At 32.4% G+C, this 27,791-nt stretch overlaps 4 protein-coding genes across 7 annotated transcripts; 3 read left to right on the plus strand and 1 right to left on the minus strand.

Moving 5' to 3' along the window:
- The first annotated feature begins 388 nt into the window (after positions 1–388).
- LOC124944856 (auxin response factor 9-like) lies at positions 389–4,903 on the plus strand. 4 transcript variants are annotated; one of them, XM_047485201.1, is made up of 15 exons: positions 389–793; positions 878–984; positions 1,096–1,191; positions 1,316–1,372; positions 1,459–1,611; positions 1,691–1,775; positions 1,900–1,990; positions 2,074–2,238; positions 2,334–2,450; positions 2,539–2,611; positions 2,965–3,115; positions 3,191–3,654; positions 4,172–4,359; positions 4,442–4,591; positions 4,694–4,903. In XM_047485201.1, the coding sequence occupies exons 1-14, from the start codon at positions 748–750 to the stop codon at positions 4,581–4,583; spliced, it is 1,935 nt and encodes a 644-aa protein (XP_047341157.1). In that variant the 5' UTR covers positions 389–747; the 3' UTR covers positions 4,584–4,591; positions 4,694–4,903. The 4 variants fall into 4 exon arrangements, with proteins under 4 accessions (XP_047341157.1, XP_047341156.1, XP_047341159.1 ...); XM_047485200.1 differs by having other exon boundaries at positions 4,442–4,903; XM_047485203.1 differs by having other exon boundaries at positions 3,194–3,654; positions 4,442–4,903.
- A 2,097-nt stretch (positions 4,904–7,000) lies between these two features.
- LOC124910151 (cellulose synthase-like protein G3) lies at positions 7,001–10,541 on the plus strand. The gene is made up of 6 exons (XM_047450767.1): positions 7,001–7,573; positions 7,635–7,787; positions 8,741–8,866; positions 8,943–9,389; positions 9,552–9,899; positions 9,987–10,541. The coding sequence occupies exons 1-6, from the start codon at positions 7,001–7,003 to the stop codon at positions 10,539–10,541; spliced, it is 2,202 nt and encodes a 733-aa protein (XP_047306723.1).
- A 1,166-nt stretch (positions 10,542–11,707) lies between these two features.
- Positions 11,708–16,487, minus strand: LOC124910473 (probable E3 ubiquitin-protein ligase RHA4A). Its single transcript, XM_047451116.1, has 5 exons — positions 16,291–16,487; positions 15,029–15,233; positions 12,432–12,664; positions 12,218–12,342; positions 11,708–12,130 (listed from the first exon to the last, which is right to left on the minus strand). The coding sequence occupies exons 3-5, from the start codon at positions 12,651–12,653 to the stop codon at positions 11,956–11,958; spliced, it is 522 nt and encodes a 173-aa protein (XP_047307072.1). The 5' UTR covers positions 12,654–12,664; positions 15,029–15,233; positions 16,291–16,487; the 3' UTR covers positions 11,708–11,955.
- Positions 16,488–24,138: 7,651 nt separating this feature from the next.
- Positions 24,139–27,524, plus strand: LOC124945086 (protein NLP6-like). Its single transcript, XM_047485458.1, has 4 exons — positions 24,139–24,519; positions 24,825–25,387; positions 25,467–26,391; positions 26,464–27,524. The coding sequence occupies exons 1-4, from the start codon at positions 24,270–24,272 to the stop codon at positions 27,354–27,356; spliced, it is 2,631 nt and encodes an 876-aa protein (XP_047341414.1). The 5' UTR covers positions 24,139–24,269; the 3' UTR covers positions 27,357–27,524.
- Positions 27,525–27,791: the final 267 nt, after the last annotated feature.

The following is a 27,791-nucleotide window of genomic DNA, read 5'->3' on the forward strand; positions in this document are numbered from 1 at the left end:
CCCTTCACCCCGGTCAAATATGAAACAGTTAATGGTCGGTCTACCAATCAGTTCATGGTGTGGACTAGTGTCGATTGGGACGAAGGCCAAAATCTGAACTTTTGTACACTCATCTTCACGTTTAAGCACTGACATACATACTCCCAATTCAACCCGAATGTGAGGTGTTTTTTGGAACTGAGTTATTTGAATAATTCAGACGGAAAGAATTGCCAACCCACGTGGAAGATGGGATCCACCACTGTATGGCACATTAAGTAATTATGTGATGATTTGCAGGGTATGATGAGGACTGAAAGTCATGGCCATGAAAGATGCATGACGATGAGAGTGTGGGGGAGTAATTACAAAAATATATATATTTATTTATTTCTTATTCAGAACAAATATATCTTTGCCGGGATTTACTCGAGCCAAACCTTGTTGCCTGCTGAGAAGCAGACAACCTGACGGTAACGGCGAACCGCTTCCGTTTATTCACAGCCTGTCAACCGCCTCTCCTCCTCCGCTCCCTTTAGAGTAGTAGTATCCTCACCAGTAACCGCTCTTGGATTCCTAGAGAGAGAGAGAAGATGCGTCAGTGCTAATTCCGAGCTCGAACCGTCGTTTTGCGGTTGCAGATGAACTGAAGCTTGGGGGATTGAAACGTCGAAGCTAAGAACAAAGGAGAAGGAGATGTTCGAGCTTGATCGATGATGATTTGAAGGCAACTTGTATCATCTATACTGACGACTCGTAGTTTCAATCATGACAAGTGGAATGACATTTCCTATGCAAAATTCCTCACATGAAGGTTAATGATAGAATTTCTTTTGCTGATTCCGTTTCATTAAGTGAAATTTCTTCTTATTTTGTACTGATTCAGCAATTGTTTTAGTAGATGAACTATACAGAGAGTTATGGAAGGGCTGTGCAGGTCCACTGGTGGAGATCCCACGCGAAGGAGAGAGAGTGTTTTATTTTCCACAAGGTCATATGGAACAGGTTAGTTTCAGATCAGTCTCCAGTTTTCTTGATTTAAAGAATCTGAATCCATGTGTTTCAGTGTTTGTATATGCTTTTGTGGTGTGATTTATACGTATTTCTTTGCTACAGTTGGAGGCTTCCACAAATCAAGAATTAAATCAGAGGATTCCTTTATTCGATCCTCCATCCAAAATTCTTTGTAGTGTTTCTCACATTAAGCTTATGGTAAGCTTTTTTATAATCAGTTTCTGTTCAAATTTTAGGGAATTTGTAATTTCTGCCATTGTTGGATACTTTTTAGCAGATCATTGGTGAATGATTCTTTTGTCCTTCTTTATTTGATGTGTAGGCTGAGCAAGACTCTGATGAAGTTTATGCACAAGTTACTTTAATGCCGGAGCAAGATGTAAGACCTAAACAGTTAGCTCCTAGATCTATTTATTGTTGACAGCATTTAACTCAAGTGTACACTGCTTTATATTGTTTAAACAGCCTCATGAGCCTAAAAGCCCTAATTTGAGTCCCACCGAACTTCCAAGGCCTACAGTCCATTCATTCACAAAGGTTTTAACTGCATCCGACACGAGTACTCATGGGGGATTTTCAGTCCTTAGAAAGCATGCTACCGAATGTCTCCCTCCCTTGGTAAGTAACTTCCTTTCATCTCTCATTTTATACAATTCATGTTTTTTGGATTCTTTACTGATTGACCGGATTCATTCAGGACATGACTCAACAAACACCAACACAGGAACTGGTAGCCAAAGACCTTCATGGCATGGAATGGAGATTTAAGCATATCTATCGAGGTTATCATTTTCACCTGCTATTCTTATGTTCATGTTGTATTGTTTAAAGCCTTCAAGGGATCAATTGCTTGTTATTTCTTTTGATATTGAAATTGTGTGTTTTTGCTTAATTAATAATCTGCAGGTCAGCCTAGGAGGCACTTACTGACAACAGGATGGAGTACCTTTGTCACCTCCAAGAGATTAGTTGCTGGAGATACTTTTGTCTTCCTGAGGTATTTCTCTATTTTGGAATTGCCCTTCTTCTTGACTATATTCAAATCTGTCTTATTATAAAATGGTTAATTCCCTACTTCAGGGCAGAAAATGGTGAATTACGTGTTGGTGTTAGACGGAGTGCTCGCCAACAGAGTTCTATGCCATCTTCTGTGATTTCAAGTCAGAGCATGCATCTTGGGGTGCTTGCTACTGCTTTACATGCTGTTAACACTCAAACCCGGTTTGTAGTTTTTTACAAGCCAAGGTAAGGAAATATCGAATTAATGTATATTCAACTTTTACACTATTACCCGAATGAATAACTTTATCTTACATTCATTTTATTGATTGAATAATCAGGACTAGCCAATATATCATAAGTTTTAACAAATGCCTAGAAGCTGATAGTAAAGGATTTGCTTCTGTTGGCATGAGATTCAAAATGAGATTCGAGGGAGAAGACACTCCTGAGAGAAGGTATTATAATAAGAATGACGATGATAATTTATAATTTCTTCAATCTGCGGCAAGTATTAATGATGGCAATCTCCTTCTGCTTTAACAGGTTCACAGGAACAATAGTTGGAGTTGAGGATCTTTCACCCCATTGGAAAGGTTCTCCATGGCGTTCACTAAAGGTTATTGAAATTTCGATTTGTATAGTTTCTCTAGTACCTGTAATGGATATAGGGTCATGATGGGCCTGATCTCACGGGCTAGACTTAGCTCATTAGTTAATTACATATTGTTAGCTCTATTCAATGTAGCGATCTAGAGCTTATAAGAGAAATGAGATGAGAATGGAATAGCCTAAGCTAGAGATGAGAAACAGTTTGTCTTTCAACATATAACATCTGAAAACCATAAACCCTAACTACTTCCTCTATATATAATAGAACTAACAATAAGTAATTAACTACAGTATTCTACTAATGCATATCCGTTCCAAATTGTTTTCCAAAATTAAATATTATTATTTTTGAAATTACAGGTCCAATGGGACGAACGTGCATCCATAGCAAGACCTGATAGAGTATCCCCATGGGAAATAGAGTCTTTTGAGCCATCTATTCCTTCAAACGTTCAATCAGCTTTAACAAAGAACAAAAGACCTCGACCACCAAATGAATTTCCATCACTTGGTGAGAATTTGTTTACTTGTCAGGTCTTATGATTTGTTTGTTTATTGACTTTCCCTTCTATAATATTTACCCCAGTAGACTCAACGTCATCAAGTACATCAGTTGTGTGGAATCCTTCTCATCATCAGCCAGTACAGCAAACTTTCAGCCATGATAATGTTCATAAGAACGTTACTTCCAATGATGCAGAAGATAATAAGACTCCCCTTACATGGTCTATCCTTTCAGGGCATCCCCCCATGGCCATGATAAACTCTGCAGAAAAAAAGAGCGATCATCTGACTGATCAGAATTCCGAAACAATTTCTTGTTATCGATTGTTTGGAGTGGATTTGAAAAGTTCTTCGGTTAGTGCTTCAGCTGAGAAGGCGTCCGATGATAACATAGAAGAATGCAGGCCAAATACTGTATTAGCTATGGAAACTGGCCCGGAATCCAACTTCTCTAAGGATTCCAGGGAACAAAATCAAGGACAATCGCAATTGTCCCTAAAGGAGATTCAGAGCAAGCAAATTTCCTCTTCTAGAAGTCGAACCAAGGTACGTTTTGTAGTATCCTCTGATAAATTCCTGCCTTGTACTCATTAGAGAAGTTATTGTTTAAGCTACAAGCCTACAAATTTACTGCCTTGCTTGATCTTGAGTTATTTGGAAAAAAACCATGTTAATAATGGAAAAGTAGGATATTTGGATAAAAATGACCAAAATATCGTTAGTATTTAATATTTTAAAATGTTACAAAAAAAATGGGAAGTAAATGTATTTTAGTGTTTTGGTTGATGGTTTGAAATATGTGAGGTTGATTGGATAGTCCCCTAAATGTATTTTACTCTAAGGCCTTGTTTGATCTTGGGTTATTTGAAATTAGGTTATTTGGGGGTATTCAGGTAAAAAGGAATTATGTGTATTTAATATATAATGACATTTAAAAAGAGCAACGTAATTGGTTGATGATTTGAATGATGGGATTGATAAATTGATTGTTAGTGTGTTATAATCTCAAATAACCTACATCAAACAATGATTCTAAGATATGTGAAATGGTGGTTGTGCATAGGTCCAAATGCAGGGATTTGCAGTGGGGAGGGCTGTGGACTTGAGTGGTTTGAAAGGGTATGAAGAGCTTATAAATGAATTGGAGGATATGTTTGAAATCAAGGGCGAGCTATATCTTCCAAATAAATGGCAGATAGTGTTCACTGATGACGAAGGGGATATGATGCTGATGGGTGACGATCCGTGGCAGTAAGTATTCATCTTAAGATTGTTTGTTCCCTAGATTATGTTGTGATATTAACGCTTTTATATATGTTATCCTCCTCTGTAGGGAATTCTGTAATATGGTGAGAAGGATTTTCATTTGTTCTAGCCAAGATGTTAAGAAAATGAGAGTTGGAAGCAAGCTTCCTCTGTCCTCTTCTGCTGACAGCGAAGGGACTATTCTCACCATAGATGCAGCCGAAAGCTAGATATCGTAGTAAGTTAATTTTGTTCTCTCTTTTCGTTTGTTATTGTTTTCCCTCGCATTGGAGAGCTTAATGTTCAAAGGAAACCTAATCATGTGGTTGTGGCATGGCAGTGCGAGGATTTGTATTTGTGTTGGGCAGCAAAGAGTCGGTTAGTACGTGTTTATATTAAGAAATACTTGATCTCTGCTGAATTCTCTATGTAAATATGTATTTTTTTTACGGTGACACTTTGATCTTTCTACTGTTTCCCTTCGATTTTTCATTGGGGGTATGATCAAATTTATGTGAAATTTGTAATGATTGAAATCTAAGGAAAACATGACTATGGGGACTTTGCCACATCTAGCCAATGAGAAAATATGACAATAGGATTTTGTTACAGTTAAATGTTTTGGTTTTTGAACAACATAAAGGAGTTTATTTAGTTAAAATTTTGTTTCAGGTGATTTGAGGAAAAACATGAGAGAAATGTATTGATTGCTTGCCAATTTGATATTTTGTACATTAATGACCGTATAAATGATATTGGTTGTAATCCAGTGTCCGGCCCAATGCCTAATTATGTGGATTTCAGCCCACTCGAAAATATATATATTTATGGATAAAATATAACATTATTTTATAAAAAAATTAATTTAAAAAAATGATAAATTTTATGTTATCTACTAGTTTAATTCACAATTTATCTTTTATTTTATTAAGTCACTTTAATATTTTTCAAATTCATTCCTACTAAAGTTCATGGATTAGTCTCCTATGTAACAAAATATAGTATGAATATTCATACCGAAATATTCGATGAATATAGCTGGGAGACTTCAAAACACCAAAATCAATAGCTTAACCTTTTCAGTGTTTTGATATTCTAACATAAATTAAATGTTTTGTTCCCATAAGTGGTTTTCAATATTTTGATAATCCAACATAAATTAAATGTTTGATTGTCATAGCTTTTGTTTTTCAATATTTTGATCATCTACCTAAAGATTTTGTTGTCATAGGTATGCTATTTAATATTTGGTCTAAATCGAATTTGATATTTGAACAATATTCGAATCGAATTTTAAACTAATTCGAATTCAAAATAGGTTTTCGATTTGGTGTTTCAACTAGAAAACAAAATTGAAATCCGAATTTATATTATATTATTCATTTTAATTATATATTTTACTATATATTATATATAATTAAATAATTATATGTATTATTATATATTAATTTATGTAGGTCGTTAGTCTTTCATAATCTCTCATGCTCATTCTTTTCGTTCACTCTTTAGTCTTAACCTATCTCTCATTCTTTCTCGTCGAAAACACTTACCACCATCACAAAGACTTTTCCACCTCGTCGTCAACAATATTTTTTTTACTTTAGTGTATTTTTTACTTTCATCGTTCAACTGCTGAACATTGACGAACAATCACTAAACATAGTTTGAGTAATTTATATTGACGAATAAATCGAATTCGAATTTGTTCAAATATATTCGGTTTTCGAATTTGCTTGACAATAATAAAAATTTGAGAATCAAAACCGAAAATTTGAATAACCCGAAAATCGAACCGATGAACATTCTAAGTATACGTAACAAACAAATTAAGATGCCCGAAGCAGAGCCGACCCCGACTTTTAGGCTGTCCCAGTCTAAAAAAAAATGTTCATTTTGACAACTAAAAAGAAAATTAAAATTAAGTTTTGGTGAAATTGGAATTCATGACTAGGATAAACTTAATTTTTTACATTAAAGCACTATGCTAAACCATTTATTTATTATAAAACACTAGAAATCTTTTATTTATTTCCCTAAGCGAACCGCTCTTCTTTCTTGACTTAAATGGTTTTTTCTCATATAATTATTTAATATTATATATTTTATTAATTAAAAAAATAAACATAAATTCCTCATTATTACCTAAAAAACTCAAATGACTAAAACAAGTTATGTCCATATATACTACCCAAGTCTTATTAATGACGCCAAAAATAGTTAGATGCTGTTTACCACCATTCACATCTAATTTTGGTCTAGACACCTGCTCATTAAATGAATTCCCTTTTAAGGCCAATATAATATCAAATAATTTAAAAAGAAAAAAAATATATATTCCATATTGTTTATATAAAATTAAATATAATAGTTTGCATTGTTTTCACAAATTCACAAAACATATATTTATACAATTATGAATTTAAAAATAATAAAATAAATGTAATTGAAAAAGTTATGGCACTTTATTAAATGTAAAATAAGATTTTATAAATAAATTACAGAGATTTATTCCCAAAATTATATATATATATTCTGCCCCCTTATAAATTAGAATAACCCAGTTCTTCGGTCATCGGATTCCGGCAGAGAGCAAATACAGAGATCCAGTTCTCCGGCCATCGGATTCCGGCAGAGAGCAAATACAGAGATGGAGCTCCGTACCTTCAATCAGCCTCTTCATACGGTCCGGAATTCTCGTCTGCTCGTATTCAACCGCCTATTTGCGATTGTTTACTTGTTTGCAATCATCGCTTTGTTCTACCGTCATTTCATATCCATTTCTAATTCCCCCGATTTTCTCTCCTTTTCTCTCCTCGCCGCCGACATTGTGCTGACGTTCGTATGGATCACCACTCAGGCTTTTCGATTCCGTCCGGTCCGCCGACGTCAGTTTCCGATAAATCTACTTGGATCAGTGACGAAGAAAGAACTTCTTGCGGTTGACGTGTTCGTTTGCACGACGGATCCGCTTAAGGAACCGCCTGTTAGTCTGATGAACACAGTTCTTTCGGCGATGGCTTACGATTATCCGGTGGAGAAGATTTCAGTCTATGTATCTGACGACGGAGGATCTGATTTGACTCTGTTTGCATTAATGGAAACGGTTAAGTTTGCAAAACGCTGGTTGCCGTTCTGTAGAGATAATAACGTCATGGAGAGATCTCCTCGCGCGTTTTTCCGATCAGATTATCAAAGATGCGCGGAGATTGATGAACTCGAGGTAACAGAATTAGTTATTCAAATTCAATTAATCGATATGAGATCTGGTTTATGCATTGTAGAGCATGTACAAAAAATTGGAGTCGAGCATAGAGAATGTTGTGGAAAGAGGTAAAGTTGACGACGAACTCATCGCCGGCGAAAACGACCGGCGAGTTTTCGCCGGTTGGTTACAGGGATCATTTACTGCTAAAGATCACCCTACGATTATTCAGGTCAAATTCTTAATTAACTTCCTTTTCTTTTCTATTATAATAAATGCTTTTTACTTTATTTTAATTATTATATTTATATTCACTATATTACTAATCTATTCATAATTATAATTATTTTAAAAAAAATTAATAATTAAAGTGATTTCATTTGTATACTTATTATACATGTGTGACAAAATTAGATAAATAAATAATTTTTCATACAAATTTTGAGATCATATTTACAAAAATAATTTTTTTTGTCAATTTTATTGGTTAATTATTTCTACAAGGAACAGGTGTAATTTGTCTTTTTTATTCTTATTTTTAATTATGTAAGCAAATAGAAAAAAAAATTAGAAAATGAAAAGTAATGTTATAATAAAAACAAATAAAATAATAATGTAAATCTTATGTCATATTAGTTGAAAACTAGTATAGTAGATTAGATCATCCCTATTTCATTTTTAAAATATTAATGTCAAAATTAAATATATATATATATATATTATAAAAAAAAATTGTTGTGTAACTTTTCTTTTGAATTATTAATGATATTTTATTTATTTGATATATAGATTAAAATTGAATTGTAATATAAATTATTGTTCTCATTTGTCACTCTTTACTCAAAGAGTGGGCTTAATTTATTTCTTTTTATAAAAGAATCTATGAATCATATGATATTTTTGTTCCATTATTGATATCTATAATAGGATAGTATAAAAAAGAGGTTCTTATTTTAGATATACCCAATTGGTTGATATTTTACTTTATTTAGAATGAATAATCTTTAATTTTTGAATTGCACTAATTGATTTTCTTACTTAAGAAGCTACATTACCGTATATAGAGATTATTTATTCAATGATGATATAGACTATAATATTTTTTTTTAACAAATATAGAAAAATATATTGGACCATCATAAACTAGCTTATAAAATTTAATATTTAATAATGCAAATTGATTAGGTATTGCTGGAAAATGAAAAAGACAAGGATGCCACTGGCCAACCAATGCCAAACCTTGTATATGTATCAAGAGAAAAAAAACCTACATTTGCTCACAATTTCAAGGCTGGTGCCCTTAATACCCTGGTCAGTTTTCTTTAAAACAAATTGATATTTTCATTAAAAATCTCTTGGTTTGATTATTGTTTTTTGTTATACAAAGATTCGGGTGTCTGCGATCATGACGAACGCTCCAATCCTGGCGGTCCAGGACTGCGACATGTACTCAAATGATCCCCAAACATTGAACCGTGCGATGTGTTATTTCTCCGACCCACAAATGAAGTTCAATTTGGGATGTGTTCAATTTGCTCAGCGTTTTCATGGGATCAACAAGAACGATATATACTCGTGTGAGGTTAAACGCATATTTCAAATCCATTGCGCGGGAATGGATGGGTTGAACGGCCCGAGCCTTGTAGGCTCGGGAGTCTTCTTCTCTAGACGGGCCTTGTTCGAGTGTCCGTCCTGTCTGGTCACTACAGAGATTCCAGAGCTTATGCCTGACCACATTGTTGACAAGCCAATTACGGCCCAATCCAGTTTAAACATAGCCCATCAACTTGCAAGTTGCAATTATGAGAAGAATAATATCTCATGGGGTACCAAGGTAAATTATTATTATGATTTATAACACAGTAGAGTATAAATTTTGCTTATAAAGTCAAACGCTTTAAATAGGAACAATAAAGTGTTTATGTTCATATGTTAGTTCTCCTTTCCAAAAACAAAGATTTTGCTTAAAAAAAATGTTATAATTTATTTTGTATAGAGGGGCTTTAGATACGGATCGCTGGTAGAAGATTTCTACACGGGCTACGCCTTGCATTGCCAAGGCTGGAAGTCGGTGTTTTGCAATCCCGATAGGGCAGCATTCCTTGGGGATGTGCCGATCACCCTCAACGATTTGCTAGTCCAAATTGGGCGATGGTCCATTGGAGTTTATGAGGTCGCGTTTTCTAAGTATAGCCCAATAACATACGGCATGCGTCGCATGGGACTTCTAATGGGCCTATGCTACTCATACTCCGCGTTTTGGCCCATAGTTGCCATTCCCATAACTATATATGCATTCATTCCACAACTAGCACTCCTTCATGGCAAATCCATTTTCCCAAAGGTATGATTTTTTTCAAATAAATAACACGAACAAACAAACACCCACAGTAATGTGATCCAAGCCCATGATCATGTTTGGTTTCTTTAGGTCTCTCTCGGGTGGTTTTTGTTGTACGCGTTCCTCTTTGTCGGGTCCTACGCACAAGATTGCCTCGAATACATAGTATTCAAAGGGACGTTATCAAGATGGTGGAGTGATCAAAGGATGTGGCTCATTAAAGGGCTAACATCATTCCTATTCGGTACAATCGAATTCATTACAAAATGTTTGGGCATAACATTACCGGATTTTAAATTGACGAGTAAAGTGATGGTGATGGAACAACGTAAGAAGTATGAACAAGGGATATTTTACTTCGGAGTTCACTCTCCCATGTTCGTGGTCTTGTTGATGGCAGCCATGTTAAATTTGGCAGCATTGGCTGCAGGAATATGGTGGTCGGTAAAAGGAGGAGAGGTCGATTTAAACCGGTTTTTAATTCAAATGTTAATTGCCGGTTTTGGAGTAGTGAATGGTTGGCCGGTTTATGAGGCAGTGGTGATCAGAAGTGATGAGGGAAAGATCCCTTTGAAGACTACTATTGTTTCGTTACTTCTCTTCTGGCCTCTTTATATTATCACATCTTTCTTATTTGTAAACTAAATTATTTATAGCGAACTATATATAATTAGGGTGAACATATATTGGGTTATTCAAATCTTAACTTAATTTGATCCAAACTCAAAATATTAATTTGAGTAAGTTAATTTGATTTGGATTATGTTATTTTAAACCCAAACTCAAATAAAATAATTTTATTTTCAAAATTTATACTCTATCATCCTCTTTTCATCTCTCTCATTATCATAGACCTCTCTTTTACTTATAAATACAATATTAATTTTCTAATTTATATATTTAATTAATTTTAAAATATTAAAATAATAAAGTCATATGTGATTAAATCAAAGAATGTTGAACAAATACAAAATATATTAAACAAGGTTAATGAGTCAAATACTTATTAATTGAACGGGTATAATATTTTAAATGAGTTTAAAACGTGTTAAACGACTAAAAATATGTTAAACATTACAAAATGAGTCATGAAACGGGCTAAAAACGAATTAAATGTGTTAACGAAACAAAAATGTATTAAATTGATCAAAGACGTGTTTAACGAGATATAACGGATCAAATATGTGTTAAACGAGTTAAAAATGTGTTCATCGAGACAAATATGTATTAAACGGGTTAAAAATGTGTTCATCGAGACAAATGTGTTAAACGAGTCAAAAACGTGTTAAATTGGTAAAAAAATGTTAATCGGGATATAATGGGTCAAATATTTGTTAAACAGATTAAAAACGTATTAGTTAAGATAAAAATGTATTAAACGGGTAAAAACGTTGTAATCAAGTCAAACATATGTTAAACGCGACAAAAAATTAAAATATACAAAATTAGTTTAAATTACCCAATCTATATCAGCCCCATCTATATTAATAAATAATACGAGCTTAAATAAATTTAATCAGGTTGAATTTACCTGTTTGTTCACATAAAAAAAATATTAAAACATTTGTTGTAAACTATGTATATATTAATTTGTTTTCTTCTTTATTTTTTTTTTTAATGTTTGAACATGCACTATTTTTAATAAAAAGAAAATTACCTTTTTTTTAATTTTTTTTATGTGATACACAACCAATTTGTGAAAATGTAGTCCATTTAAAAGTAGTTAAGACATTTTATCACAAGTGAATTACCTAATAATTGTGAAAACCCAGTTATATTAGGTGATACAATTTCAACAGAAATCACAAAAATGCAAAACAAGTACAATTGAACATTGACCGATCGATAAAAGTTGGGGGCACTGGCAGCCAATACAAAACATTGATCAAATAAGCCGATATTAATGAAAAAACCGGCATACAAAAAGAGTAGTGTTTGATGAGGACGATGGGTTGAAGGCATATCCATCTTCGGATTAGCATTGCCCAAATCTAGGGTGAAAAACTAAAACTAAGAATATTATTGTTAAGAATTGATTGATTGAGAATGAGGAAGTGGGTTATGAATATATAGGAGGATGAGGAGGGTGGGAATTAATGAAGCATCTACAAAGAGGGCAGGTGGTGTTAGAGATTAGCCAAAGACGTATACAATCAGCATGAAACACATGTCTACAGGCTGGGATCTGTTGTAACACATCCTCTAACTCAAATTCTCCTAAACAAACACAACACCTGCAGCAGCAGAGGAGAATAATGTTTATTATGTTTAATTAACAGATCAAACTTTATATAAATTTAATTAAGTTCGTAAGTACGTACGTAGAATCGGTAACAGTGGGCAATACTTGATTAAGCAAGACTGTCTGAAGTTTGGCTACTTGGTGGTTTAACTTCAAGTTGCTGCTGCTGCTGCTGCTGCTGCTAATCATAAATCTCTCGCCGGCCTACAAATGCCCATGATCATCAATAAATCAATATATAAAGTTTTGAAATGAGAAAAAAGAATTATTAGTTGCAGAGATATAACAAATACCATGTTTGAATTAGAGTGAGCAGAGATAGGGAGATGATGGGTTTCCGTCGTCGTCCTCCTCTTGAGATAGAAGAGGTAAAGTAAGAGGAGAAGAATGATTGCAATTAATATGGGAATGGAGAAGATGAAAGCTTGATATAATTTCAGCTGAACTTCTTCAGGATACAACTCAACAGCAGAAGAAGAAGAAGATGAAGATGAACTTGCACTATTATAACCCATTGATCCTCCTCCTTATTCACAATCACAGATAGATTAGATTAGATTAGATTCAGAGTTCAGAAGAGTTAAGATCAGATCAGATCATTTAAAGAGTCTAGCTTTTTCATGAGAAAATAAGAGAGTGGAATTTTATTATTATAGTTTATGAACTCTCATGCCCCCACCCCTTTTCACATATATATAGGTCAATATCAAGCCACATCCCTAGACAGAGAAACAAATAAATAAATAAATAAGTTGTCGACCAAGCCTCCTCTTTTTTGCATTACTTAATTATAAATGGGACGAGATTCGGATGAACTTTATTCACTAAAAAAGATTTTAATTATATTATTATTAATAATAAAATCTTAAGACACCAATAAAAGATATTTTGATGAGTAAAAATCATCATCCTACATTCACGATATATAATAAAAATAAAAAAAAATAGATTTTATTGACTAAGGTAAAGGATGATAGGTGAAGATGGTGAGTTACTTAAACAAATTTAAGAAACAAAGCTTTTCACATTAAAATACTAACAGTAAATATATGAATTAATTAATTAATTAATAAAAACAGTTGTGCATAGAAATTAGTAAATATATCAAACAAAGATAAAACAAAAGACCATGAAAGTGTCAGTTGATGGTGTTGTAGAGTAGTTTAATTCTATTTCAAATTCATCTTCTTGTCTTCTTCCCCCACCACTCATATATCATATGTCATGGGATCCACTGTTCTTTGTCTACCTATCTAACTATTATCACTATTTATGCAATTAATCTTTTTATTTTTTGGTTTAAGAACAACTTTAATCTTGTATAATACCCATATGCTAGAATTAGTGACATTCTAATCTCATATGAAAGAAAGAAAGTAAGAGTTATGATTTATGAAAACGGATACAACTTATGGCTTATTAAATTAATAATCATATCGTATTTTTTGGAGCACCAAATCAAATAATATCCAAAAATTCCCTACAGAGTGCAATCCACCCAATATATATAAATTATTATGGTCAGTCGTGCTCTTTAGTCTTGAACCGTAGATAGTAGTAGTTCCTTCTAGTTGTGCCAATTCTTGTGGCTGGGATTAACTAACTTTTCTATAAAATTCAAATAAACTATCCCAGGGGGTTTAAAGGGTTGAAGAATTCACTTATGCCCTGTTTGACTATTTCACAAGCTTTAAGCTTTTACCACCATCCTATCCTATCCTTCCCTTCTCAAATCAATGATATGATGAACTACCCTCTACAAATTTAACTGTAACTAATGGAGGGCAAGTATTACATTATTAATATTATTATTACTTCCCTAAACCTACCTGGGAGAGATATCAAATTAATAGCTACAATACAAAGTGGTGTCTGATGTAAGACCTATAGATAGAAGATCTTCGAGAAATGCTTCAGTATCTAATAAAAAATGACACATTTGGTAGGGGTTATAAATAAAGAAAAAAAAAAAAAAAGTGATTACCCCTTTCTTGAGTAATAAAAATAATGGCCAACCAACATCTGAAGAAGCCATTCATTATTATTAAAAAGTTAACAAAGATTCTGTGCCAAACTGCAAAATCTAAACAAGTGATGTCTAATCTCAGATCATATTCTTAATCCACCCACGCATGCCTTAACCCTCCTTATAATAATACACGAGATTATTATTAAGTGGCCACATAATAATAATCTATCATCACTATAGCATAGACTAGAGAGTAGAGACAGACACCGACAACACATGTAGGTAAGACTCTTCCTTTTTCTTAATTCATTATTCTCTAATTACACTACTTTATTATAATCCCCCATTATCTTAGTTAGTGCTCTCTATCTATGACAAAATTTTATTCTCCAATCCCCCACCATTAATCAATCCTCAGACGTCAATACAGATTCTTCTGGGAAAAGGGTGCTGGGTCACAGCCAATTCTCAAATGAACCCTATTGTCTCTACCATTGTGGTGGTTGCCACCATGGATAGACATCACAGCACCTTGATTGATGTGGGAGATGTTGTGTTACCTTAATCCAGAGAATAAATCCTGGTCTAAACAAATTGTATTATCTATCATGGTGGTTGCCACCATTTCTGGCTAGACTTCACAACACCTTGATTGAAGTGAGAGATGTTATGCTGTGTTGTGTTACCTTAGTTTAGAGAATAAACTCTGGTCATAAAAAGAATAATGTTATCTATCATGATTCATGATGGATGGTTGTCACCATGGGCAGACTTCAAGTTTCTTTCATTCAAGGGAGAAGCATAGGTTAGAATAGAGGGTGGTGTGTTCATAAACTAAAAGTGTTCAATTCTACATAAATCCACTATTTCTCAGAACAACAAATGATCTATTTAAACTGAGTTGGAGAAAAAAATAAGTACCTGGAATCAGTATCTTCTCTTCCTAATCTTAAAACTGGATGATCTGATGAAATCATAGTCTGCTTTGAGCACAAACTCAACGGGTTGTATGTGTGAATTAAGTGAAGAGGAGGTATACACCATCTAGATATGTTGGTTTCTTTTTCTTCTTGATGCCATAGGAAAGTGGGATGACTCCTCTGTTGCTGCCTCAAGTAACTAGCAACTGCAGATGAAGGCAAAAAATGATGTTTGGAAATTCAGATTCAAATCATACAACAACAAAAAGCAGTTTATTTTAAGTGACCCACACCACATTTATTCTCTTCATGTTTGAAGAGGATTCTTGACCAATACCCACTACAATCTGGCATAGGACAGCAACATTTATGAACAAACACAGATTTCTTTCAAGAAGATTGATGATGAAATAAATTAACAATTTGGTTTTCCTGTAAGCACGCAGGGGATATGCAGACACACTAAAAAACAATATATTGTTTGATCCCTTCCCTTTGATATAGAGGTAACACACCCCACCCCCTCCTTTTCAAACTTTAGGTACACTAGCTGGAAACCTCACAAAATTTCGGAGTCAAACTCACAAAATTTCTAAGATGACATCCTCCTATCTGTTAATTTATTGGCTAAATCTTGTGAGTAACTAACTAATTACCCTTGCGTGGAAACCATATATTGCAGAGTGAATATTGCACTGCTAAGAAAGAATAGTAGCTAATAATATGGCACTGCTTGCTAGAGGAAATAAACCATTGGATTGATGTTTAGACATGTAAGACTGGTATTTATTAACCTTTACCTAGTAAATGTCCCAAGTAACTGAGTTCACCACCACCACACGGTCCAACTATATATAACATACAAGTCCTACGCCAACTAGAAATCACAGTAAAGCATGATTAAGTCTGAACATTGATGAAACACAAACTATGCAACTATATTAGATTCCTTCCATAATCCTACCTCAGTCAGTAAGTAAGGTTATTGACAAATAGATGATGATGATGGGATTGAAATGGCAGATTCATCAAGATTCTTGTCCCAAAAAACAGAAACACATAAATGTCATATCCTCATCAACCTCAAAAAAGTTGCTGGATTCATCATTACTATGCATAGGCATTACCAGAATCACTAAAGATTCATTAATCTAATTGACGCATGATTGACTGATTGACAAAACAGTAGTTAGTTTAGTAGGTACTACTTGGAATGATTTTAAAACCCCGCCGAAAAATTCGTGCAAAATATGTTAGTTCTACCTCTTCATACTTCTGCGTGAGAGTACTGGCGCCGGTAGCCTCAAGACAGCCATGGTTTCGTACTGGCGCCGGTATCCCGGCGGGCATACCTTGGCCCCCACGTTTTCGACGGCGAAAACAACTGTATATCAATTGGCGGCTCTTCATCTACTCCTTTGAGCCCTCTTTCGAAAAATGCATCCGCCAAATCAAGGGCTTGAGGCGGTTTCCTACTGAAAACAAACGATGAAAGTGCCGAAGACGATGATGAAATAACGAGAACTCGTTTTTCCTTCTTTTTATTTCATGATATATTAAAATAAATATTTGTACAATAATAAATCATTTTTATTATTGTATATATACTTTTTAATATATATATAAAGATTAACTTTTAAAATTAATAAAATTTGTAATTTAAACTTATATAATAATACAAAAATAAAATCAAGACATTAAATATTCTAATGTACGTATTTATATATACAAAGAGAAGCCCACACACATGACAGCCTTCAATAAAATAATATATGTATTAATATAATATTATCTCAATCATATAAAAAATATGTTTATCTCAATCTTATATAAACAAAATAATATATAAGTTACTTTTATTAATTTTAACATTAAAATATTATATATATATATGTATATTGTATTTTTTTTTAAATTATATAAACTCAATCCTGGGCCGGACTTCAGTGTAAGCCATCTTACTTTTCTACACAATCCACCACCGCTGCTTATTAAATATTATTATTCTAATCTTCTAATAATAACAATAAAATAAAATCTTTCTCCTATCTATTTTAGGTTTTGTTAGTTGTAATCGTTTTATTATATATCTCCGGTCTGACAGTAGAATATTAAAATATTTTATTTATACAGTTTTTATAAAATTCTAAAAAAATCAAACAAACTCTGAGCAGTGTTTATTTTAACCTAGACACATGCATTACTTCTTATTTTGTAAGACATTAAAGAAAATACATTTTGTTGAACATTTTAAAATTATTTTATACTAAACTATATGTTAGCCAATTACGTGGCAATTGATTGTATATAAGTAGAGCGGTCGGTCAGACGGACCAACCCATGGCGGGGCGGGACGGGCCTACTCACCAAACCTCATCGTTTGATGGGTCGACGGCGGGCCGGTCCACAATTTCGGCGGGCTGAAAATCTTCAACCCAACCCAACCCAACCCAAGATGGGTTTGGAGTTAGACGGGCCAGCCCGCGGTTGTCCCACATCCAAATTAATACCTTGATTTTAAGAGGAGTCTATTTCGAAATTAATATGTTATTTAACAAACTATTAAGTTTCAGACTTTCAGTGTGAAGCTTCTGGAACTGAAACCAAGTTTGAATCCACGAACCCTTGAAGGCGAGAATGAAGAGAAAAAAGACGGAACAAATAAGTAGTCGGTGGCCAATAGGCTAAGTTAAGTATTGTCTATTGCAGTCTAGACCAAGTTTGAATCCACGAACTTTAAAGACGAGAACGAAGGGAAGAAAGATAGAACAAATAAGTAGTCGACGGTCGATAGACGAAGTATTAAGTATTGACAGCTGTAGTGCTGCATTGGAGAGAGAAAAAAATTAAGGCTATGCGGCATATACCTATAAGGCTATAAGCCTATAAATCATATTACATTTTTTTTTTGTCAACCCAAGCACGACCCGCCTAGGCCCGCAACCCGAGTGGGTTGTCCTGTCTAGGCAAGACTGTTAAAATTCTCGAGTTAACTCTTAAAATTTTACAATTTTACGATTTCACTTAAAGTTAACGAGTCTGATTTTATGTAAACTCTTAAATAGGTAACTCTTACGATTTTAAATTTACGATAATAAAATTTTACGATTTTAGAAGTTTATAAATAATTTCGATTTTACGATTTTACGTTTAAAAATTAAAATAAAATTATTATTTATTTAAATAAATTAGTTAATATAATTAATTTTATAATTATAATTTTTTTATAGTGTTATTTACTTATTATTATTTTTTAATTAATTTTATATTTAAATATAGAAATTTTAAAATTAGTTAAATATAAAATACTTAATTATATATATAAATAATAATAATATATAACTATTATTTTTTCAAATTAAACTATTTACGATTTTAAGTAAACTCTAAATTTTATGAGTTTACAACTAATTAATGATTTTACGTAAACTCTCGATTTTTACAGTCTTGCGTGTAGGCTCACATTCAAATGAGTTGCTAATATTTCAACTCAACCCATCTAAATTGTTTGGCGGGATGGGCAACCCAATGAGCCTAACCCAGGGGCGGAGCCACACATGGGCTAGGGTGGTCTCCAGCCCCACATAAATTAAAAAGTTAAAATAAAATATTTTATATAAATGTTTAATATGTGACTCATAGCCCAGTTGGCTATGTAATTAAACTTTGAACTTTAGGTCAGGGATCAAACCCTGATCTCATTTATTTTAATGTAATTAATAATATAAATTATTTATAAGGGTAAAATATAAAAATTAAAATAAAAATAGTGTTTTATGTTTCTTAATTTTAAACTATTTCAAAAATTTATAAGAAAATATAAATTAATATTAATAAACAAGTTAAAATAGTTACATTGATTTGGTTCGGTATTTAAATAAAGATTTTGATATCCCTGCTCAAGAACCTAACAAATCTCCTAGATTTGATTTTGATGTAAGTTCTCTTAAACTTGATCCAGCGTTATGTATTCTGATATGGAAATATCATTTTAATCAAATGGATGAAATTAGACGAGCTTATATCAAGATGGGATCATATCAACCTATTAAGGATGAGTACCCGCCGACCAAATTTGGAAATCAAAATCGACGGTTCCAAAGTCATTGGCTTATGAAATTTACTTGGTTAGAATACTCTCCTTTGAAAGATGCTGTTTTTTGTTTCTCATGTTTCTTGTTTGAACATAAGCAACCCCAAAAACATACATTTACAATAGATGTATTCAAATATTGAAAACGAGTTAATGATGTGGATAAATGTTTTTTTGTTATGCATATAGAATGTAATATTTCACCACATAATAGGGCAGTTGAATATCTAGATAATTTAATGAATATTCTTGTCATATTGACAAATTACTGAATACACAGTCTTCAGATGAAAAACAAAATAACAGATTACGGCTTACAACAACTATTAAAAGTACTCGGTGGCTCACTTTGCAAGCGTGTGCATTGAGAGGGCATGACGAGTCTCCATCTTCTATTAATCGTGAAAAATTTATTGAAAAAAAACGGAGCATAGAAAGTTAAATCTGAGATACAAGTTGGAGTCAGCCTCAGGTAATTTTTCATCCTGGCTCTGCCCCTGGCCTAACCCAAATTGACGACTTAACAAAAAGGTTTTTTATTGACTTGAAATTTTATAAGAAAATTTATTTTCATTTTAAGGAAATTAATTAGTCTAATGATATTATTCTTAATTTTGTAATATATTAAAATAGTTAATTGAAACAATCTGTAATGTATAGAAAAAGCAATTCATACTAGAAAGAGACACAACACAATTCATAATAATAATAATAATAAAGTGTTTTAGCAAATAAATAAACAAATAAAAACATCTCAAATCTCCCTTAATCTTATGGCATGCACCTCTAATAACTTTATTATGTTTCTTAAGTAACTCAAACATCATCTATGTATTTTTCGTTGCTTTGCAACAAAAAAAAAAATCCTCCTTACTTTTAAAAATGATGAGTATGATGACTCGTCTGCATGAAATCAGAATTGCTAAGGTCAACCTTACGGCAGTGAATTCGTGCTCAGATTCCTTAGATCTGGTTATGGATCTATTGTAAGACTCAAAATTTACATATTCTTCTCGTCCGGCACAGTTAGGCCATCCTGAACTTGAACTAGAGATCTCGCCCGTGAACAAACGAAAGATAAATTATGGATCAACTAAGCTCTCTCGGGGACTTGTTTAAGAATAAGAAAGAGGAACCTCTGGAAATACCATGGAATAAGGTTTGATCATATTCATGGATGACTTTCATCTGGACGGTAGAATGAAACGAAAAGAGAACATTGTGGCTGTCAAACTATAACACGGACTTGTACTCGCTTTATTTGTACTTGTACTCGCTTTCTTTGTAAGAGTTTTAATAGAGAATATACTTAATTCCCGTTGTATACTATGATATTCTTTTTCTTATTGATTGTTGAAAGAAATAGTAATTCACTCTTCTTAACGTCCAACTATTCTTAAAGAAAGAAAGGGCAGACTTTTTTTATTTTTTTGAGGCATCATCAACAATCACAATTTTGTCAGGGACAAATTCAAGATTTTGAATTTATGTGACTTTGAAAAAAAAATTGTAGCAGACTTATAAAAGTAATCAAATTTTTTTGGATAAATGTATTAAATTTTTGCCAATGTCACATTTGTACGTAAAAAAGTAAATAAATATATTTTTTCGAAATTTCAACTCATTTCGCCGCTACATAGATACACCTCTAACTCTATGCTACGAATAACATATAAAATTATTTTAGAATTGTCATTGTCAAGTCATATTTATCAGTCTTAATTTGTTCCAATTCCCAATTATGAAATATTTTTGTCTGAACTTATGTTCTAATGAATAAATAATATTGTTAGGAGGTTAGAGGCTAGTTGATCTTATTATATTTAGCTCTCTATGTGAACATAAATTCACTATTTTTTTTCTTTTTTTCTTTTAGATAGTTATCTTGTCTATTTATAATTTTTTTTTTTGGAAAACTAGATTATAGTGTTAAAGCAATTCTTCCACGAAACTTGGAGACCAAATTCACTTTGGCCTATTTGGAACGAAGTTTTCAATATTGAAAATTAACTTGAACACAAGTATAATTTGATTGTGTATAAAATATTATTCATTGCAATTTTATTTACTTATTTAAAATAAAGTATTATGCAATAAAACGAATATCATAATATTAACTAATTTCAAAATAACTATTTATTTCTAAATATTAACTCATGACTTGTAATTTTACTCTTCCTTCCAAACACAACTTTATAAGTAAGATTTTAAAATATGATTTTAGTGTAGGGTTAAATAAGTCAATGACAATACCAAGATTGATATAAATCTATTGAATTTGTCACAATCAATGATGGTCCAGCATATATAAAACAAATCCTTCATATAAAAATACATATTGAAATATTATATTTTATTTTCCATTTGGTACCCAATCACTTCATTACATTTTCTATATTTGTGTTTAATATTAGCACTAATTAATGTTTATTGCATTTCTATTGATCTCACTAATGCACCTACTCTACCACTCCTGTTAATTAATCATTTATTTAATGGAAACAAGGCTATATTAACTTAGGAGTAGTCCTTAATTAAGGGTCTTAATTAACTCTTTCCCATAGATTAATGTTTATCCAAATGAAATGAACATGAGCCAAGTTTGTTCTTTATAATATTGTGTGTAAATTATTTATTTATTTTAAAAAAAATACACAAAAGTTATGCCTTGATAAAGTGTTACAAAAAATACAATACAAATTTATCAAATGTTATGACAAAAACCCAGCATTTTTAAATATATATAATTAATAGATTAACTGAATGTAAACACATGAAATTTCTACAACAAAATTAGTCATAATGAATACATATTTATTTATTTTTGTAAACAAGTTAAATTAATCAAAACTTAAAAAAATATTGAACATAAAATGAAAAACTCAGCCTTCTTTGTTCTAGAAAAAAAAAAGTTGAATGGAATCTAACTTGAGTTAGAGTAGTAGTTGACAAAGGAATGATAACTTAGTAAATGTGTATTATATATATATTTATTGAGATTTGCATTCAGATTAGCATATAATAATATAAGTTTAATCTCATATTAAAAAATAATAATTGATCTATGTCTATCTCTGTCATGTAAATATGTAATCAGCCCACTTGCATTATAAAATATGAACCTTTAAGAAAAAAAAATCATATAATAAACTCATAAACTATTTCCTTGATTTAATATGAATTGTTGGTTTGTTGTGGGTTATTTTGGATTTTTATTGTTTTTTTTAAATAATTATTTGATAAAAAAAAGAGTAAATTATTTGTTTTCAATGGAATGAATTATTATATTAGAAATTTATAAAATAAAATAATTAAAAAAAAATAATATTTTTAATAAAAAATAACTAAAAATAACTTCACATCAAATTAATAAGGTCTAAAGGTTTATCTTTATATTTTATATATTTAGAAAAGTTTGAGAAAAAATATTGAGAATTGAGATTTTAAAATCACACCATTCCATCTTAAGTTTGTGGGAACGAGCTCTATCAAATAAAATATATAACTAAAAAAGAAAGGAAAAAGTTTGAATAAATATATAAAATCCACTAAATAATTTTAAAGCACATTTATATGTTTTTTTTTCAAAAGATTGCAATCGTCATTCAAATTGGTGATGATATCAAAAGTGAAAGAAATAAATAACTCACCTTTTTGTAATCAAATATTTGGTAGAATGTGGATTATTAAACAATATATATAAAAAGATATGGCCATTTAACATGTTTGATAGCCAAAAAAAAAAAACATATAACATATATATATTTATTTAATTTAGCTGCATTAATTGACATGATCTATTAACCCAATTTTATATTTTATTTATTAAACACATTGATTGTAATCTGGTCCATTTAGGGTCCATATATCTATTTTAAAAACCAATACATATGTCATATATGATGTTATTCCTATTGTACAAACAAATTCCTTGATAGTTGAATTTGGAAATAATATATATATATATATATATATATATATATATATATATATATATATATATATATATATTATTTTAATTTATATCAAAAGTTCATCTTAATTATTAGATTTTTACAAAACTTGTTATACTTTGTCAATTTCAAAAGAAAAGGTGTAAATTATATATTAATGTTAAATCTATTAAGTTACTGCTATGCATTTAAGGAACAAGAGAATAATTAAGTTAATATTAAATTTAAAAAGTTACTACAATTAAAAATATAAAATATAAAAACTTAATAAACTTAAACTAAAAAAATTTATAGTTTGAGCAATTTGGAATTTAGCAAGCAAAATGCATAATCCTGAAATTTTAACCTATACCATTATATAATTATATAATGGTATAAATGAATTTGGTAATTATGAAATTGAAATTATAATTAAAATTTTAAATTTATTTCAAATTAATATGTTTTTATTATTTTTAATTTCTTTTTTTTTTAATTTAATTTTTTCTAAAATTCTTAAATAATTTTTATCATTAACAACAAGATTAATATATTTTGAATTTAATAAGGTAACAAATTAATATATATTTTTTTTAATTTTAAAAATTAAAATGTTAAACCAATATTTTTTAATTTATTAAGTTAACATATAAACGATTTTTCTTTTAACCAGATTTGACTAGTTAAAAGATTTTGGCATCTGAGTTTTAATTTTTAATATAAAAGTTAAATAAAAATTAATAATATTTTTTTTTTATTGTTTAGGGCATTTCAAATTAGTAAGCAGTCATATTTTATATAAATTTTTAATATATTCAATATAAAATCATTTTCTTAAAAGGAAAGAAAAACATAAGAGGAAAGAAACAACATAAGAGGATATATTTAGATAATATAGTTTATGTTTAGTTTAAATGGTCAAATATGTAGATGGGAAAACAATTTATTTAATATTTATAGAATAAAAAATAAAAAAATAATGTTTATCTTGCAAGCTGGTACGTAGAGTCGAGAGTAGAAGATTATAGCTCCCGTTACTTTTATCCGTTATGTTGCGCTACAATCAACAACTGATGCGATTCCAATTCCATGGAATCTGAAGCCGAGCTGATTAAACAGCAGCCAGCCAGTTGATCTTTCTCTTTCTCTCTCATCTATCTCCCTTCTTCTATCTTCCATTCCAACACAAATTTAGAAAGATCAAAATTCCCGGGAAAATGCCCGAATTCGAAGATGAGAATCGCACATATTCTCCCAAACTGATGCTGACTGGTACTTCACCGCCTCTTCCACCGAAGGACTCGCCGATGGATCTCGATCTCGACGGTCCTTGGTCCTTTGATCAGATCTTCACCTCGAATTCAATGTCTCCTTTCTTCTTCTCCACTTCCGAACAACCTTACTCGCCTCTCTGGACGTTTTCCGATGATAAACCTCTGGAAAACTTCTCGTCAACGCTCGCCGCAGGTCTCTCTTTTCTCCTCTTCTTAATTATTTTGTATTTGTGTTTCTATCTTCATGAAATGTAATCGATTATTGATTCCTTCTCCAAATACATAGTAATAAGTTCATGGCGACTATTTGTGTTTCAATCTTCATTGAATGTAATCGATTATTGTTTCCTTCTAGAAATACATATGTTAAGCCGATGAAATCTTAGAAATTAGCTCCATAGTTGAATTAATAACTAGTGTTTGTTTGATTTGATTTGATTTTCGTTTATTCAATTTGGAGTTGAGTGAAATGATGATTGAAAACAACGTATAATCCAGATTTGCTGATTGAAAACGAAGCTGTAACTGGCGAGAGAAGAAAACAATCGGCGCCAATTCTAGGATTGATACCGGTAGATTATCCAGATGCGTCTTGTCTGCTAAAGGAGAGAATGACACAAGCACTTAGACATTTCAAGGATTCAACTGAACAACACGTACTCGCACAGGTCTGGGCACCTGTTAAGAATGGAAGTCGCTATGTACTAACAACATCAGAGCAACCGTTCGTTCTCGATCCAAATAGTACTGGACTGTATAAATATAGGACTGTCTCTTTGATGTACTCGTTTTCTGTAGATGGTGAGAGCGATGGAGTTCTTGGACTTCCTGGTCGTGTTTTCCTTCGTAGGATGCCAGAATGGACTCCAAACGTGCAATACTATTCGAGCAAAGAGTATCCAAGGCTTAATCATGCTCAACATTACGATGTTCGTGGAACTTTAGCTCTGCCAGTGTTTGAACCTTCAGGTCATATGTGTATTGGAGTTCTTGAACTCATAATGACTTCTCAGAAGACCAATTACGCTCATGAGGTTGATAAAGTCTGTAAAGCTCTTGAGGTAATTAACTCGATATACCCAATGGTGATTACATACTTGGTGTGCAGAGTTTATCATTCATTTATTTATCTCTTTGCAGGCAGTGAACTTGAAAAGTTCTGAGATCCTGGATTATCCAGAAACACAGATTTGCAATGAAGGTCGCCAAAACGCATTGGCTGAAATCTTAGAGATATTGACTGTTGTTTGTGAGATAAACAATTTACCACTAGCTCAGACATGGGTACCATGTATGCACAGAAGTATTCTTGCTGATGGAGGCGGTTTGAAGAAGAGCTGTCGAAGTTTCGATGGCAGTTGCATTGGAAGAGTCTGTATGTCAACAACTGATGCAGCTTTCTACGTTGTAGATGCTCATATGTGGGGTTTCAGAGAGGCTTGCGCTGAACATCACTTGCAAAAAGGTCAAGGGGTTGTTGGACGAGCATTCTCCTCCCATAATTCGTGTTTCTGCGAGGATATTACCCAATTTCGCAAAACCGAATACCCTTTGGTTCATTATGCGAGAATGTTCGGGTTAACTAGCTCGTTTGCAATCTGCTTGAGGAGTACTCATACTGGAAACGATGAGTATATTCTTGAGTTCTTTTTGCCACTCCAGATGAAAGATGCCAGAGACCAACAGAAGTTGTTGGATTCTTTATTGATAACCATGAAACAACATTTTCAGAGTCTTCAAGTTGCCTCTGGTGAAGAACTTGAAGAAGCTGGAAAATGCATTGAAATTATTACAGCCCCTTTTGGTGAAAAAGACGATCCTGAACCAGAATCTAATTTTCAAAAAAAGAAGGAACCAGTTATTCTACAGTTAACTGAGCAACAGTTATGTACTGTTAAAGCCAATGGAGGTATCCAAACCGCGGCCGTGGACTCGCCAGAGAATAAAGTTGTCCCGACCAAAAAATCAGAGAGGAAACGCGGAAAAGCAGAGAAATCCATTAGCTTAGACGTCCTGCAACAATATTTTGCCGGAAGTCTCAAAGATGCCGCGAAGAGTCTAGGCGGTATGTTTTTTATTTTTTCGTATTCAACACAATTCGATTCATACTAAGAATTTATACTCTGTTTTATTACAGTATGTCCAACAACAATGAAGCGAATATGCAGGCAACACGGAATCTCAAGATGGCCATCTCGAAAGATCAACAAAGTTAACCGTTCCCTTTCAAAGCTGAAACACGTAATCGAATCAGTTCAAGGTGCAGACGCCACCTTCACTATAAATTCAATCGCAACAACAAATCCAATTCCAATCTCTGTCGGCTCCCTCTCGTGGCCCAATCAGCCCAAACCCACAGAAGTCATCCCTCCTGAAGCAGCAGACGACTCGAGCCTATCCAAGTCAGGAAGTGGATCAAGAGACGAAAGCGCAGGAACCCCAACTTCTCACGGCTCATGCCAAGGTGGAAACCCTCAAAACGCAAACATCCAACAATTAATAATAAACACGGAACAAGAAGAACAACAACAGCCCACAAGAAAGATCGATCTCTCAGCTGCCTTCTTGGTCCCAGAATCTCTATTCGCAAATGAACCATTTGGAGCAATGTTGATCGAGGATGCAGGAAGTTCACATAATTTAGGAAATCTTTTAACTGGTGGTGGCCAATTACAAACTGGTCTCGAGTACTTAGTTAATACAAACAGGTTCTTTCCGTCGAGCAATTCACCTCCAGAAGGAACGACAGTCACCATTAAGGCTTCATATAAAGAAGATATAATAAGGTTTCGGTTTCAGTCAGGTTCGGGTATTGTAAAATTGAGAGAAGAAATAGGTAAAAGGTTGAAGCTGGAAGTTGGTACTTTCGACGTGAAGTATTTTGACGACGATCAGGAGTGGGTACTGATCGCCTGTGACACCGATCTACAAGAATGTCTGGACGTGACATTTTCAGGTAGTAATATAATAAGGCTGTTGATTCAAGAAATTACAGTTAACCTCGGGAGCTCTTGCGAAAGCTCGGAATGAAGAACATTGATCATATTATTATTGTAGCATGATTCTTGGTAGTTTTAGATGTTAGCAATCTAAATGAGTGAAAGATGTAGTCTTGTAGATTTTGTGTTCATTTGTGATTTAACATTTTATTATTGTTTCTCATTATATGTATATGTGTTAGAATTTTTAATTTGTAAATTATATATATACTTTTTTCCCAACTTTTTTTTCCAATTTTTATTGGAAACTCTTAGACCGTTTATAACAAATGGGTGTGATATAGAGTTCCAATATTAAAATGGTAACTATTTGAGGGTTTTTTTAAAGAGGTATGATAAACCCAACGAAGGGTTAGCGAAAGCAAGGCCACGAATCCTATGGCCTTGTCAGCTAGGAGAGAGAAAAAAGAAAAAATTAAAAAATTATTTCTACATTTCTTCATATCCTCTTTCACCCAATAGGGTT

Source organism: Impatiens glandulifera, chromosome 7, assembly GCF_907164915.1.
Source record: "Impatiens glandulifera chromosome 7, dImpGla2.1, whole genome shotgun sequence".
Lineage (NCBI taxonomy): Eukaryota > Viridiplantae > Streptophyta > Magnoliopsida > Ericales > Balsaminaceae > Impatiens > Impatiens glandulifera.

Excerpts from the sequence above, each read along its gene's own strand:
- LOC124910473 (XM_047451116.1), bottom strand. The coding sequence starts at position 12,653 with ATGGGTTATAATAGTGCAAGTTCATCTTCATCTTCTTCTTCTTCTGCT. Across the intron at positions 12,343-12,431 it reads CTCACTCTAATTCAAACATG|GCCGGCGAGAGATTTATGAT; the intron begins GTATTTGTTATA and ends GGGCATTTGTAG. Across the intron at positions 12,131-12,217 it reads CCCACTGTTACCGATTCTAC|GTGTTGTGTTTGTTTAGGAG; the intron begins GTACGTACTTAC and ends CTGCTGCTGCAG.
- LOC124944856 (XM_047485200.1), top strand. The coding sequence starts at position 748 with ATGACAAGTGGAATGACATTTCCTATGCAAAATTCCTCACATGAAG. Across the intron at positions 2,451-2,538 it reads GAAGACACTCCTGAGAGAAG|GTTCACAGGAACAATAGTTG; the intron begins GTATTATAATAA and ends CTGCTTTAACAG. Across the intron at positions 2,612-2,964 it reads CTCCATGGCGTTCACTAAAG|GTCCAATGGGACGAACGTGC; the intron begins GTTATTGAAATT and ends TTGAAATTACAG.
- LOC124910151 (XM_047450767.1), top strand. The coding sequence starts at position 7,001 with ATGGAGCTCCGTACCTTCAATCAGCCTCTTCATACGGTCCGGAATTCT. Across the intron at positions 7,574-7,634 it reads CGGAGATTGATGAACTCGAG|AGCATGTACAAAAAATTGGA; the intron begins GTAACAGAATTA and ends TATGCATTGTAG. Across the intron at positions 9,390-9,551 it reads ATATCTCATGGGGTACCAAG|AGGGGCTTTAGATACGGATC; the intron begins GTAAATTATTAT and ends TATTTTGTATAG.
- LOC124945086 (XM_047485458.1), top strand. The coding sequence starts at position 24,270 with ATGCCCGAATTCGAAGATGAGAATCGCACATATTCTCCCAAACTGATG. Across the intron at positions 24,520-24,824 it reads CTCGTCAACGCTCGCCGCAG|ATTTGCTGATTGAAAACGAA; the intron begins GTCTCTCTTTTC and ends CGTATAATCCAG. Across the intron at positions 25,388-25,466 it reads AAGTCTGTAAAGCTCTTGAG|GCAGTGAACTTGAAAAGTTC; the intron begins GTAATTAACTCG and ends ATCTCTTTGCAG.